Source organism: Acyrthosiphon pisum, chromosome X (assembly GCF_005508785.2).
Source record: "Acyrthosiphon pisum isolate AL4f chromosome X, pea_aphid_22Mar2018_4r6ur, whole genome shotgun sequence".
In the NCBI taxonomy this organism is placed as follows: Eukaryota; Metazoa; Arthropoda; class Insecta; order Hemiptera; family Aphididae; genus Acyrthosiphon; species Acyrthosiphon pisum.
The window spans coordinates 10,554,403-10,569,619 of NC_042493.1; the positions used below are offsets into that span (position 1 = coordinate 10,554,403).

The 15,217-nt window shown below is 27.0% G+C and overlaps 1 protein-coding gene across 1 annotated transcript in view; it reads left to right on the top strand.

The window, feature by feature from the left end:
* The window catches only part of LOC100169221 (ALK tyrosine kinase receptor), a 446,893-nt gene that overhangs the window by 384,884 nt on the left and 46,792 nt on the right, over positions 1–15,217 (top strand). The window contains exons 8-11 of the mRNA XM_029485932.1: positions 3,170–3,336; positions 12,587–12,681; positions 13,262–13,324; positions 14,744–14,791. Of these exons, the coding sequence (XP_029341792.1) occupies positions 3,170–3,336; positions 12,587–12,681; positions 13,262–13,324; positions 14,744–14,791 (373 nt within the window). The remainder of the gene's footprint in view (positions 1–3,169; positions 3,337–12,586; positions 12,682–13,261; positions 13,325–14,743; positions 14,792–15,217) is intronic.

The window sequence follows — 15,217 nt, forward strand, 5'->3', positions numbered from 1 at the left end:
GAATCTTGGAATATTTTAAGTGTCTACAATTTATATTTTTATTAAATTCCAATAATAAAACTTATGAAGAATCTTGTAATTAATGATTAAACCGTAATTCAATCAAAAAATCACATCAAAAAATAAAAATAAAAATAAATTGCGAAATATACTCGTGAATTTAATGCATTTCGTAAAATTTTTGACTTTAAATGATTATAAACAAAAATATAAACATATATTTTTTAAATACAACATTAATAATATATAAACTTAACATTTTTACTGTATTAAATTTAAAAAAAAAATTGGTTACATTTTTTCATAAATCTGTCTATGATAAATGAAAACACTATTATAATAGGTGATTTCACTTATGTATGTAATTTATGTAAGAATATTTCACATTCATGTTTAACAATAAAAATTTACAAATTTCCCTCAAAATTACCTTTCCATAATTTCATACATAATTTTCACTATACTCATATAATTACATTTAATTGAGCATAGCATATTATAACAAAATAATAAATTATTGGAGCATCTAAACGATTGAAATTCTAATTAAGTTACATTATCAATTCATAAAAATGTTTATCAAAAATATTATGTGTACCTTATTAAATACTTCTATTGTCAAGTATGTAAATAATATATCTTTTTTTTTTATGTACCTTATAAGCATTATAACTTTAAATAATATATTACTATTTAAAAGCATTGCACTCCGTTTGTGTATCATGTGATAGCAAGAAAATCTGGTTGGTATCTTGATCCAGCTAGCGTATCAGAGGAATATCAGAAACAAAAATTATTCTTCACCAGAATAAGTACGTTGTGATTTTTAAAAGTTATTTACGCATGTGGACATATTTACACATATTTACGCTGGCTGATAACCAAGCGTATCCATGACAACGGATGGTGGTCCAAAAATAACAAAATGTGAAACGATATATTTTATATCTCAAAATTTGCTCCATGCTCGTGCTTATCAGCAAAACACATTTAAACAACAACACACTTAATACACCATGTGCTCGGACAATAAAAACATACAGAAGCTGACCAGGATTGAAAAAGAAATGATGAAAAGAGGGCAGACACAACCGATGGCCAAAGTTTGTTGCGAAGGAGAAGACGATGAGGCTTCAGACTTTGAAAGCAACGAAAAGATCAATGGGTTGCGGACGGCCCGTTCATCGTGCGCCAACGATATTTTGATGAAAACTCTGATCGCCAAGTATGCTCGGCGGCTTATGGATAAGCTAGCAAAGATATCGGTCAATGTTCCAAACAGTGAACACGCGGACGCCATTGCGCAGCTGTGCAGAAAGGCGCAGAAGTTGATCAAGGATCTGGATCAGGTGGGCGGGCCATGTGACTCTTCGACCGTACTGCTGAACAAGTATGACTGCCTTCGCATGGAATACTACAGCGTACGCGACGAAATAAAAAGAACGAGAAGGCAGCAGTGTGGTAAGAGGGGCATGTCGGTTGCCACCAGGAGATCGGAAAGCCGCGATAAACTTGATAAACGGAATATCTGTTGTACATCCAACGAAAAAATCAGAAACCTTATGAAACTCGAAGACCGCAAAAAAATACGCCAAAACTGCGAAAAACTCGACAACTGTAGGAAATGCGGAATCTGCTCGTATTGCGGGAAACGCAAGAAGATCTGCGATATGAGGTGGGAAACGAGACAGCGTACTGATAAAGTGAATTGTCAGAAGAAACCCTTTGAATGGAAAACGTTTCTCAAGCACCGACTTTTCGTTTATTTTCCGTGCCTGTGTTGTATGATTAGAAATTCTGACTGAACCACGTATTTAGTTGGATAGCATTTGGGTGTCGATGGGGTATCAATGGGGTGGTTTTTATCTCAGAAGGGTTCGACGAATTGACTGCAAACGATAAAAAATTCAGTACTATTACGTGACATCCAACGGTCACACTTGGACACGTATCTCCTTAACATGTAATATATATTTAAATACAATTATAGGTACAGTTATTATTCACACAAAACTATGGAGTTATTTTATTTGTTTTTACACCAATGACTATAATTGCGACAGTAAATAGATTGCCTTTTAGCAAATTATACATAGTGTTCAAAAAATTTGGGAACATCCATTGTACTAATTAGGACTGATATAAATGATAGTATGATTATAATTAATGAGGTGATTAAATATTTTACTTAATAAATTTGTAGTGGAGTTATCTGTTATTGTAGGTATAAAAATATGCAAACAGTATTTGAAGTGTATCCAAATTTTTTGAAAACCTTGTATATTAAAACTAGTACAACACTCTAATATGTTCCAAAATTGTTTGTTCTTTTATTCATATCATATTTATATCATATATATAAAATATATATGTATTTACCCTTCAATAATATGAACTTCTTAGGATATTGTATTAAATATTATTTAGTGTCTACATAAAAATTAGTTCAAAAAACATTCGAACACTTCAAAATGCTGGTTTTTTGCGTATTTTCTATAGTCGATAAAATCTGTATGAGTTGTTGTTATTTTATGTAGTCACGATTCAGTCTAGACGTATTATTTTAGTTATAAATAATCTTATTCAATTGTATTTGAGTTGAATTTTTATGTAGTATTTTAGATTCAATAACATCATTTTGGTATAAAAAAAAAAATACTTTATAAATCTGCTCATGAATTTAAAAAGTATTTAATATTTTATCATATATACAATTTGGCGAGACAAATATAATATAGATAATCAACGGTATTTTTCATATTTTAATTAAATTAATAATTATATTGCTTATATAAAAAATATTGTAAAATGCTAAAATAACTTCTATATATATTATAACAAATATATTTTTATTGATATGATATTTAAATTTTAATATTTATGAATTTTATTTTTATTTCAAACTATCTTACATTCTTTGTTTTGGTAAGATATATTATTTGAAACATAAGTACATGGTTATGGTATTACTGTAGAATAATCAAAATAAAGAGTATCAACAAACGTATAATTGTTAATAACTACTAATAAATTATAGAACAAAATGTAATAGGTACTCAATATAAAAGATACAATAGCGATGTAGGTAAATACATTTTTACTATTATATTTTTAAGGACTAAAATAATATAACATCATGATAATTATTATATTTGTAATTTTTTTTCAGATATCATTTTTTTACCACAAATATGGTTCACATAGTGGTACTTTGGGACTCTATTTGGTCGAGGCCCATGGTGAGGTAGATCGTGTGAGAAGATTATGGTGGAGTTTCGGGACTTATGGGAATACATGGCTTCGAACCGTTGTTTATTTAGTAAACATCACAACAAGGTAAGTTGTTTTACACTATGACAGATCACTTTTGTTGTTTGCTGATAAAACAAAATCCATCTAAAATCCATCTCGTTATATTCGATTATTTTTGAAGAAGTATTGTTATTTCTGTATTTCAAAACATCTTTTTCAAGTTGTAATTGTTTTAAAATTGTGTGCTAAAATCAACAAACAATACTTTAGGCTATTAGGTTAGCCTTCACAACAACTGCATAATATACTCAAAAAAAATATTAATATATTTTAAGACTAAACAACGTCGGTAAATAAGTATATTTTAGGAGGGCTTCTATTCATATGCAACGTAAGTTCATTTTATATAGTAGTTAAAATTAATTGTCAATATAAGCAGAGTACTTACATAATAATAATTAAAAATTCATATTTCGAAATTATTATAATTATGTATAGATGTGCATTGTATGCTCGTATTATGTATAGATGTGCATTGTATGCTCGTCCACAAAATAAAAAAATAAAATTTTTTGAAAACCATGAACGTTTGTACCATAATATAATATAATTGACGCTGATATTAGTTATCTTATATTAATATTCAATAATAATATATTTTTTTTATTGATCATGAAGCCCGAAAAATATGACAACTATGGTTTTTATTTTATTTTTTTTTATATCCTGTATACAAAATTTCTACCAGAAGGAGTTCTTCGATTTCAACATATAGTACCTTATCTTTTAGCAAATTGGATCAAGATAGTACTTTAAAGAGGTCATTTTTCGATTTTATCAATAGTTATTTAATGCCACGGGAAAAACCACCGAAAAATTACGAAAAAACGCTAAAAATGGGATTTTAATAAGTAGATATACTTAGATATTAAAAATAAATAAAGAAAATGTATATTAAGTAATAATGATATTATACTTTTATCAGTGTTATCACTTAAAATATTAATTATTTTTTATCCCTAATATTAAGGTTAGAAATAACTCCAATATGGCTACATTTCAATTTTCATTGTTATAACTGTGGCCTAGTAAAAAATTTGGCAGCCCTATTTTAAAACTGAAATGGCACCCCTGGAGTAACACTATACAACCCAATGTTGTAAAAGTGCATTACATGTTTTGTAAAACTTATGAGTATAAGAACTGATTTTGTAAAACGGAAAAATGTTTAAAAAAATTATATAATTACTACAGAAACTAGAAAAAATAAAAGTAATACTATTTGTTGAGCCATCAATAATATAATATTTATAATGTGCAATGCACCGACCCAAATTGTAAGAAATTTCAATATTTTTGGTGCCTGCAATGAAACGGATATCTTATTAGCATAGCGAGTATACTTTTCCCACCATACATCAATGTTTTGGATGACCTACTATGAGCAATATTTAGTTTAATATTACTAACCAATTAGGTATAAAATAAACTATTGTAACACGGCGTTCTATATAGGCAATTTGGTTACATTAATGTCGTTGGTCAGTTTCTCTGCAAAAGTTTCAGCAATTTTAATAGTGTAAAATTAGTTTATATTTTTGTTAAGCCAAACATCCACAGTAGCACCTTAATCAATATAATAAATAAACTGAAAAATATTCGCTTATGGGCATAATAATTGTCAAAAATGCCAGTCAAAGACACAGTCTTTACAGTTTTAACAGTTTTAACTTGAAATCCATAATACATAATTAGTTTTGAAAGTTGTTCCCTTCGTTATTATAATTTCATTGAGGTAAATTAATGTTAAAATTTGACTGTAATGAGTACCGTACCCGTCAAACAATAATATTTCGAATACGCCATAGCTTTACATAAAAAAATATCTATAAGTTTATAAGATCGGAGATTTAACCAATTAGTTACAAAATTTAATTTCATAAAATTGGAAAAAAAAGCTATATTATAAAATATTATAAATTATATAAATTATAAATTATAAAATGTAGGTGTAGTTGAAAAAAAATTAACTATTCGTTCGAAAAATGATGCAAATTTATTATATTACATGTTGTTAAAGGTATATTATACGCCAAAATATGGTATTTCTAATGATAACTACATTTTGATGGGTTTTATTAATACTATAGACGGATTTTGAAATGTTTTAAAATTATTTATGGAATAACATTTAGGTTTGTAAAATTTAAAAAAAAACTTGATTTATATTGTGTGTTTTGGTCGAAATTACTACAAGCTCTATTTGTCTATATTGATTACTATTATTGTGTATCTCCAGGGCTAAACAATAATCTGTAAAACAAATGAACTTACAGTTTAACATTCGAGCAATAAGTTAAATTGGTATTGGGAATTCTTTTATTTTGTAGATTGTTTGTTCATGTCATCAAACAGGCTTTGAAAGTACAATGGCGATGTTTAATGTACCATTATATTAAAAAAATAAGATCTCTTAAAGCTTGTGTTTGATAAAAAAAAATAAAAAACTATTTAAAAATGTATTTGTTTTGCTCATGAATACCAGCTATTTCTAGAGCGTTGTAAATACTTATAATATTTGCCAAGTTAATACCATCGTATTTCAATTTAATATGACGGTGTGTTGTAGGTAATACATTTTACTATTATTATATTATGTTAAATATTACATTATATATAACTGTATTACAGCACTATAAGACGTATTTATATAATAATAATAATATAGACAGAAAATGACACTGTTGGAATTTATTATTTATGCAGAAGAAATATTATATTAATGGTCAAAGGATAAAATATGTTTAATTTATAACAGTGTGAAAAATATAGATCTCTGAACGTTTTATATTATACTCCATCCTCAATTTATTTTTACCTTTAACGTGTTTAGTATATTGGCTCGTTCGTGTCTATTAGATATTATTATAATATTAGGTATATTATGCAAATATATTAACTTATGCAACTATTATAATATCTTAACTGGTAAAGGGTACTAAGTTCAAAGGTGGTATTTACCATGGTATATCACTTTCATAAGATTATAAAGCTGCACCCACATATCAATAATATATTCTGAAATTTAGTGGTAATACTGAAATAAAATATGAAGTATGATAGGTACTAAAATATTTTTATGTTCAAATGTATAAATTGAGATAAGATGAGTTTTGATGTAGTTAGGAAAAAAGTTTTGGGTGGATAACTATATAAATTATTATTTTTTTCACAGTATGCACTGTATTTAACCACCTCTTCCGCTATCGACAGTACCTCTCATTATCCCACACATTTGGAGGAGGACGAAAAAGGCATTTGCGAATATTAGCTTCTGGTCCCCATAAGGATTAACACAGGCCTTTGAATATATTATAAAATGTAAAGTCTGCTAATATACGTACCAATTCGCTATGTTCCAAAATTTAACATAATAATTTTATGTTTTGAGATATTGATTTATTATTATTAGTAACTAAATAATGTTGAATATTTTTAAAATGAAACCACAATTAAATTCTCTGTGTCCACCATTGTGGCTTGAATATCAGAAAACGTTGTAAAAATAATCTTGTCTATTATTCTAGTGATGTATACGTAAAAGTTATTCATTTTTAAATCGGTTAAAGAATTCCTAACGACTACAACGAATTTTTTTTTATTATTTGTTCATTGAAACGACTTCAAGGTCTTTGTCAATGCTTATCACAAGTGGGCACTAGAGAGATCGCGTGATCTATTTATCCATGTATAATATATGACTATATACAAGATATTACGCCCCTTCTCCAAGAGAAGACATGTGCAGTCTTCACTCCCAGTGGAGTGGGACCTAGTTGGAAACCGGATGACGTAATCGGATGATAGCACAGGAAAATTGTGATCCGTAGAACCACACACATTTTTTCGCACTTTGCTATGAATCGAACAGAGTGTGAGTCGTAGTCAACTGCGTGACCACGGTGCCACTCCGGCCCAAAATTTTATTTTTTTTTTTTAATATATACACACACTTAATATAACAATATAACACTTCAACTTTCGGTCGTCCAACTACCTATTATGTTGGTGTATAGAATTTAAATATGAAGAGTTTTCCTTTAACGAATGACAATTTATTGGTATTGTCATTCAGTAAATAATTTTGTATAAAACATAAAAAAAATAGTTGTAAATTGTTTTGGGACTGCTAATAAAATCGAGAAAATATCTTTTCAACTTCTCAAATGTGTTTACATGTCCAGCAGCAGCAGATATTCAATACCTTTAAATTCTTTATCACCCTATGCTACCGTTATTGATCCGTTTCTGGTACAGTATAAGCACTACAATAATAGCCTTATCATATTCACATATCTGAATAGCCGTAACCTGTTTCTTCTAATAATAAGATACCATTGATTCCATTTTCCTCCACAGTCTATTTTTTTTTTTTTTTAATTAAAAATAAAATAAATAATGACCATTTTTCACCAATAAGAAATTAAGAATATTATAGTAAATATATTTTTAAGTCATAATAATAATATATTACATTAGAAAAAAAAAGAATACCTCTGTAGGTATTATTAACAATTTTAAACTTTTATAATTATATTAATTTTGGTCATATTTATTTCTTTAATACAAATAAAATAATAGCTAAATATATTATTATACAAACCAAAAAAAATTAAATTTTCTTTGGTGTATAAACAATTGTATATAAAATATATAGGTGCGTATCAATATTAGGCTTACGATGTTATCAACTATTATTTTTCCTTTATAATACGTTACACAACACTACGTCTTTGGTGCTGGCTTAATATTTTAATATTTAGAAGAAAATGGTCTTATTTTTGTCTAAAAAAATATTTGGATGAAATTAAATCTAACCTTTTTTGTTGAAAAAACTTTATTATTTTTTGGTGGAAAATGAACCCTGCCGATTCGAATACGTCCGATTGTTTTATATTGGTACCATCAATGGTACAACTGTCAGCTGCTCATGCACATTATGAGTACACTAGATGCCGGTACAAAGGCACCATTCCTAGAGTACCTATACCTATACCGTGTAGGATATGTACGATAATATTATATTAATATATAAGTTCAGCATTTTTTATAGTTCTAGCTTTTAGGTATAATAAGTACCTACTTATTCATCAGTGGTGACCAACGCTTATACGTTCACCAAAAGCCAAAACGTATATTGCATTATACAAACTTACAATACGCTTTGTCTGTACGTGCGCGGATTTATAAAATATTATTATAATAAGAGCGTACAATGGGGACTGCGTGCACAAAAGGAGTATAAGTTTACTTGACTACCGACCCTTTGAAGATGTCCGATAAATATTTTACCGCCATGTATGGCATGGTCATTGTATACGATATTTAGGTATATGCACACATAGTACTGAACTTGCCTTAAGAATAATAGACGAAACGCTGTAGTTGAATGAATAATATTATCATAATATTATTGAATAATAATTATTTGACTAGTAATTTATTGACAGTCGTGTTATTAGGAATAAGAGTTAAAATGTTCAAATACTTTCAGTGTCAAGTATTTATAACTGTATTTTAGAACACAACTTATAACATAAATAATTTTCACACATGAAATTTATTTTGGATTTTCTATTCAAAAATGTTTTTATTTGAATTACCTATGGAATATGTCTTAAATGTTTCGATATTCTTTGTTATGATAATCGAGTATATGTTAGTGCCTTCTACACTTTCAAACTCGAATATTGAAACTTCGAATATTTTACTAAGCAATGTAAATATGATTATCAACTTTTTTCAATAGGTATTTGATTTCAAAACGTCGAATGACATCAGGAAAATATTAATATTTATAAAATATAGATCAGCCGCAAAAACACTTGAAATATAGAACAAATACGACTGACAAGGAATGCAAATTTCGAATATTATATCATGCATCTTAAGTGTCATAAACAATACAAAAATTCAATGATGAGATTTGTAATAATAAACCTACTTATCAAACTAATTTGCCTGTAGTAAATATTTTTTTTATTATCTGAATTCAAACCACTTTTTAATACGTGACTGTTATTATAACATGACTCTGGACAAATTTTTATTACCAACCACCTATGACCACAATTATCGATGATTATGATGATAATAACTCTTTAACACATTTTCCATAAGTGATTAGTGATATTATGGTATAATAAAACTAGCCGACCCATCACAGCTTCGTCCGTGACTGGTTGTTTATTTTTCCTTTGAACAATGATATGTATAATTTTTTATTGACATTTTTTTGTTTAATGTGATCTGCAAGTAAATATAAAAACGGTCATTAAAAACCTTTTGAAATGGTTCTAGCGGTATTAATCTTATATATTGTTATAGCAGAACCCATGAACTTCGTTACCCGTAAAAAATTACAAATCTTAAAAAAAATATGATTGTTCAACTACTATTTTGGGTGTAACTTACTGCAGTAAGTGCAACTCGGCCACTCGAGTAGGCAATGTTCAATAATTCGATTTGATGCAAGCTTGTACCTGATCTGCGTAATAATAACCAATGGCAACTGATAATAAATTCTCCAATATGATCCTCAATGTCCCTGTTTGAGCACCTCTTAAAAATTCTTTCTTATTGCACGGTAAAAATATAGAAGAACCACTATTCCAAATTTCAAGTTCGTATGTTGAGTAGTTTTTGAGATACAGCGATCAGTGACTCAGTGGTACCTATTTTAGGTATATAATATATATAGATTCCCTTCCCCCCTCCAAAAAAAATGAAATATCGGGCGATGTTGTGACACTCAGGAAGGTATTTAGAACACTCTGTAAAAAAAAATTGGAAAAAATTAATAGTGTTGTCACAAAAGGCTTGTTCTTTTACGTATAAAGGATTAGATTAGCTTAGTTTTTTAATTTTTCATGAACTTAATACTCATTTTTTATTAACAAAAGTTGTACTAAAACCTTCAGCAGACTGTCAGGCATAACAGTAAAAAATTTCAGCCAAATCGGTTCAGTAGTTTTCTTGGATAGCGTGGTCGTAGAAAACCTCTTACAATTATTATAAATAATAATACAAATCAACAAACATGCCCGATTAACCAATAGCAACCATTATAATACACTATTATTATTTTAATCTGCAACGGAAAACTAAATTTTTTATTTTATAGTTTATTTTTTTCTGGACAGATGGCGCCACTACTGTATTTTTGACATCCATATTTTCTACTTTTCTGGTGGATATTTCTAAACAAAAGTGGTACTATGACCTCCAGCAGACTTTCAAGTATGACAGTAAAAATTTTCAGCCAAATCGGTTTCGTAGTTTTCTCGGTTAGCGTGGTCCAAGAAAACCCTTACCATTTTATATAATAGTATAGATATGTGTATGCCATAGCTATACAAAAAAATCTTTTAATAATATTATTTTAATCTAAAAAATAGTGCAATAGCGTGTAAGAATATTTTTTATAATGATGGGGTATCTATAGTAGAAATTCTGAATAATAATATACAATCTTGATTACAATATTATGATACTTGATACCCGTAAAAAAAAAAATGGTCGAAGAAATTCTTTAAGTTCCGAATAGAATGTCTTATAGAATTTGGAATAAAAAAACATATATTTTTTTTTAAATTTATATTTTACATTAAGTACCTATATACTATAACTAAATACATCACTAAATAATGTACATAATATTTATGTTGACGTTATACTAAATACTCTCAATTCATAAAATGAGCATATAGTTCCATCACAAAATGTAAATTTAATTCTCTTAAATGTTTATAAAGGAACAGAATAATCTTATTTTTTATGAAAATTTAATTAAAGCCATATATTTATTACGGATTGGAAAAATATTTGTGAATAATAATGTATGAGATACTTTTTTTTTGAAACTTCTGTTACAGAGTATACATAGTACGTTGTATCTCTTATAATCTATACAAAAATAATAACTCGAATGGCTATTATATTATAAACGTACATTTATGTATTAAATTTAAAATTTAAAAGTAAATGATTATTAAGCTAAAAATAGTTCTCAGTCAGTATTAAAAATTACAATTAATATTAATGTATATTCATGTAAACATTTTTTTCAATTTTCCATAAAAGCATGAATATGGACCATTTATCAAAAAGACAAATATATTGTTCTAAACTAATAACCTACTATGAAATAACTTATATTTATCAATTATGTTAAATATTTTTAGATATGAAATGATTATTATTATTTATATTTATATACTAAGAAAAAAAAATGAATATTTTTTAGAAAAAAGTTAGAACATAGTAGGTTTTAAGTTGATCACAATATTGTCAGCTACTATAATTACTGTTACACTGTTTATCTGTATATATAAAAATGAATTGATATTTGTTAGTCTCGCTAAAACTCGAGAATGGCAAGACTGATTTGGCTCAAAATTTTTTTTAAATGTTTGTAATTGCCAGGAGAAGGTTTTTATGAAAGAAAATTTAAAAAAAATCCACCAGAAAAGTAGGAAATCTGGATGTAAAAAATACAGTGGCGCCACAGTGTATTACATTATATTGATTGCTATTGGTTAATCGAGCATGTTTGTTGGTCTGTATTATTATTTTTTGTCAATATATATATATACATGAATGATTGTGTGTAGAATAGGCTCATTTAAAAATGATTAAATTTGGTTTTTTTATTAATTTGATATTAGTACGGTTAGGTTAATTTAGGATTTTGTATTAATTGATTGTATTAATCCACCATATGTGCAATACGACAAACTTGGTATAACTTTGAGTCAAATCATACACTTACGTACAAACAGCACGAGGTCCGTGATCTACCGCAAGTAGATTGCCAACCTAATAATATAGGTACTGCTGCGAATCATAATTTTTACTCCGGGCAACGGCAAAGTCTTAACTTTGATACATTTTGAACATCATACACTGAATATTAAATAACGAGAATTGAACTTAGTTTGAGTCATGTAGAGTTGGTACATTTAACGGGTAACGAAGTGCACGGGATTAGCTAGTCTCTATATAAATAGTCTTAAATCATGAAATATGAATTTAAACAATATACATTTTTTTGCAATGTCTGTGTTTTGTTGTAAACTATTGTCTATCTTATAATATCATAAAAACTAATAAATTATAAATAATTATTACCAAATTATATTTCCCAATGAAATAGTTATGGACCAGTTGATATTTAAATATTTATCCGAACACTGTAGGTACACATTAAAAAAAAAAAATATTATAATATCATATTATGATCACACAAACTAAGTAGCTGCTTTGAATTTTTCAGCTATTATTTACAGTTTGAAGCTCGAAAACTACTGTCGGTAAAAGGAGACGTGGCGATTGATGATATAGCTATGAGTCCAAAATGCTTTGGCTTAGGTAAGTGCGAAAAATAATAAAATATTTTGACTTTAAAAACCTATTAAATCACTATGTATAAAGTTTCTATGTTTTGGTTATTATATTATTTAAATTATACAATATAATATACTTTATAGGTACAATGTTTATATTTATTATCGTTAATTAATTATTGAATAGCAATATTTGAGTTCAAAGTAAAGTACCACAAGTGTATAACTTTACTGCTCATAAAAATATAAATTACAATTGTATTAACTATTATTATATGCATCTGTAATGTTATATGTATTATTTATCGGATGTCTAAAATCTAATTGCTTTCATCGGAGTTATATAATTATTTGAAAATAATGCTTTTATTTTAAAATAATTATCCAACGCGTTTTAAATATAAATTATATAACTTAAAATAAATTCAAATTTATGACGTAGGGATGACTTGAAACAACAAAAATAATTTAAGTGTGCAAAACATTTTTTAGTATTCAGTTTTTTTTCCGCAAGTTGATGTTTAATTAAACTAGATAATAATATATTCTGTAGATTACAATTGTTTGAAATTCAGTGAGATTAAATTTTTCCATATCATTTTCAGATGTACCAGAAGACGTACTCAAGGGATACAAGTATGAAGTTGCTGGTACAATAAATAATACAGGTTCGTGAATAAAGTTTTTAATATTTTAGAATGAATTTGTTAAGAAAAATGCCTTAATAGCATGTAATTAGCCAAAATTAACATAAAAAATACTAAAGTGATAACACTTATAATTTATGGAACTAATGTAGGTACACACAAATGTAAAAATATTAATTTTATTGTGTGAAAAAATGAAATTTAGATAAATTAAAAAATGTATCTCAAAATAAAATGAAATACATTATAGTATAATGGTATTTACAGATAATACATTTATTTATGTTAAATATTTTACATATTCTATTTAATTAACCATAAATTAAAAATAAAACAAATTATTCACAGAAACTTATAGTTTTTTGGAGTCAAGAGAAAATAATTTATGATTTTTTTCCCCAAAATGTTTATTAAATATAATTATTACTGATAACTAAAGTCTTAGCTTATATTATTCACTTAGATAACCTAAAATATGATGCTTTAATATTCACTAAAAACCTACAGTTAATATTCTCTAAACAATTAAAAATTAGAAAAATGTGTAAAAATAATCAATAAACATCATATAATGCATATTATAATTAATATATTATGAATATACAATTTTTTTTATTTTTTTTTTTACAAAATTCTGGAAAATACACTTACATAAAAGAATAATTGTACTATAGTCTATAGTAACAATTAAGATAGTGTCTTTTGTGTTGAACTGCTCTTTCTTTTGTTTTAAAAGGCATGTTTAAAATTAATGGACTTTTTTATTTTAAAAACACTCAATCACACAACCAAAATATATTTGAACTTTTGATAAAAAAAATACATTTTTATCAGTATAGATTAATATATAACGACACAGGAATTTAATAGTACCATCACAGCGGGTTTTTTTTTTATCATAATTATAAAAAAAAAATTATGGTTTGTAAAATAATTTTTCAGGTACCATAATAATAAAATTAATAATACAAATTAGGTAGTATTTTTTCTTATAATTTACAAAATATTCCAAAATATGCAAAAATAATCTAATCCCTAATCCATTAATTAACCTAAAATATGAAAAAAAAACTTTGTATCGAATGAACCGTCCACATTTCTTACTCTCGTAAAATTGCATAAACTCAATAACGATAATATTTAAAATATTTAAATCTGGATTTAACTGATAAGTTAACTTGTATCAGAATTATACATTAATGAAAATACTGAGAGTGTATTGCTGGTTGTATTAAATACATGTAATTCAAATGTCTGCGAACGAATATTTTAATTATTATATGTCACTAATTTATTTAAAATGCCTACAATTATAATATAATATTATAGACATTTAAAATAAAAACAGTAAATGTATATTTTAAGAATAATATTACAATAATACTACTTCCTTGAATTGACAATAATATAATAATATCGCACGTATTTTCATTGTTTCAGCCACACTTATGAAGATTCCCATCAATCCGGATTTCCGAAACAAAATCGGTATGTAGGATCATGTCATTATAATTGTCGTTAAGTGATAAAAAAATTATTAATATGGGTATATAGCCTCGGTTCTCGTCGTTAATCAATATAAAAACACAATTTAAACTCTTCTCGTGTACAATATGTTCAATCGCCATCGCACGAGCACGGGTTATTTTAATAATATTATCGTGAATTGCGAAAATATACATTATTTTATTCATTCCGATCATCTATCATAATATGGTCTTGTCGACCATTTATCTCTATTCAGCGATGCACAATGTATTATTATAATGATACGTACACTGAACGCGTCCCCTGCCATTTAAAAATAATCGTTATCTTTTGGTTTTTGTTTTTGAGGAAAATATGGGTGTGTTGAAAAATAAACCGTAATAGGGTTCGGGTACACGGTTTTAGGATAAAAGGAAGATAAAAATC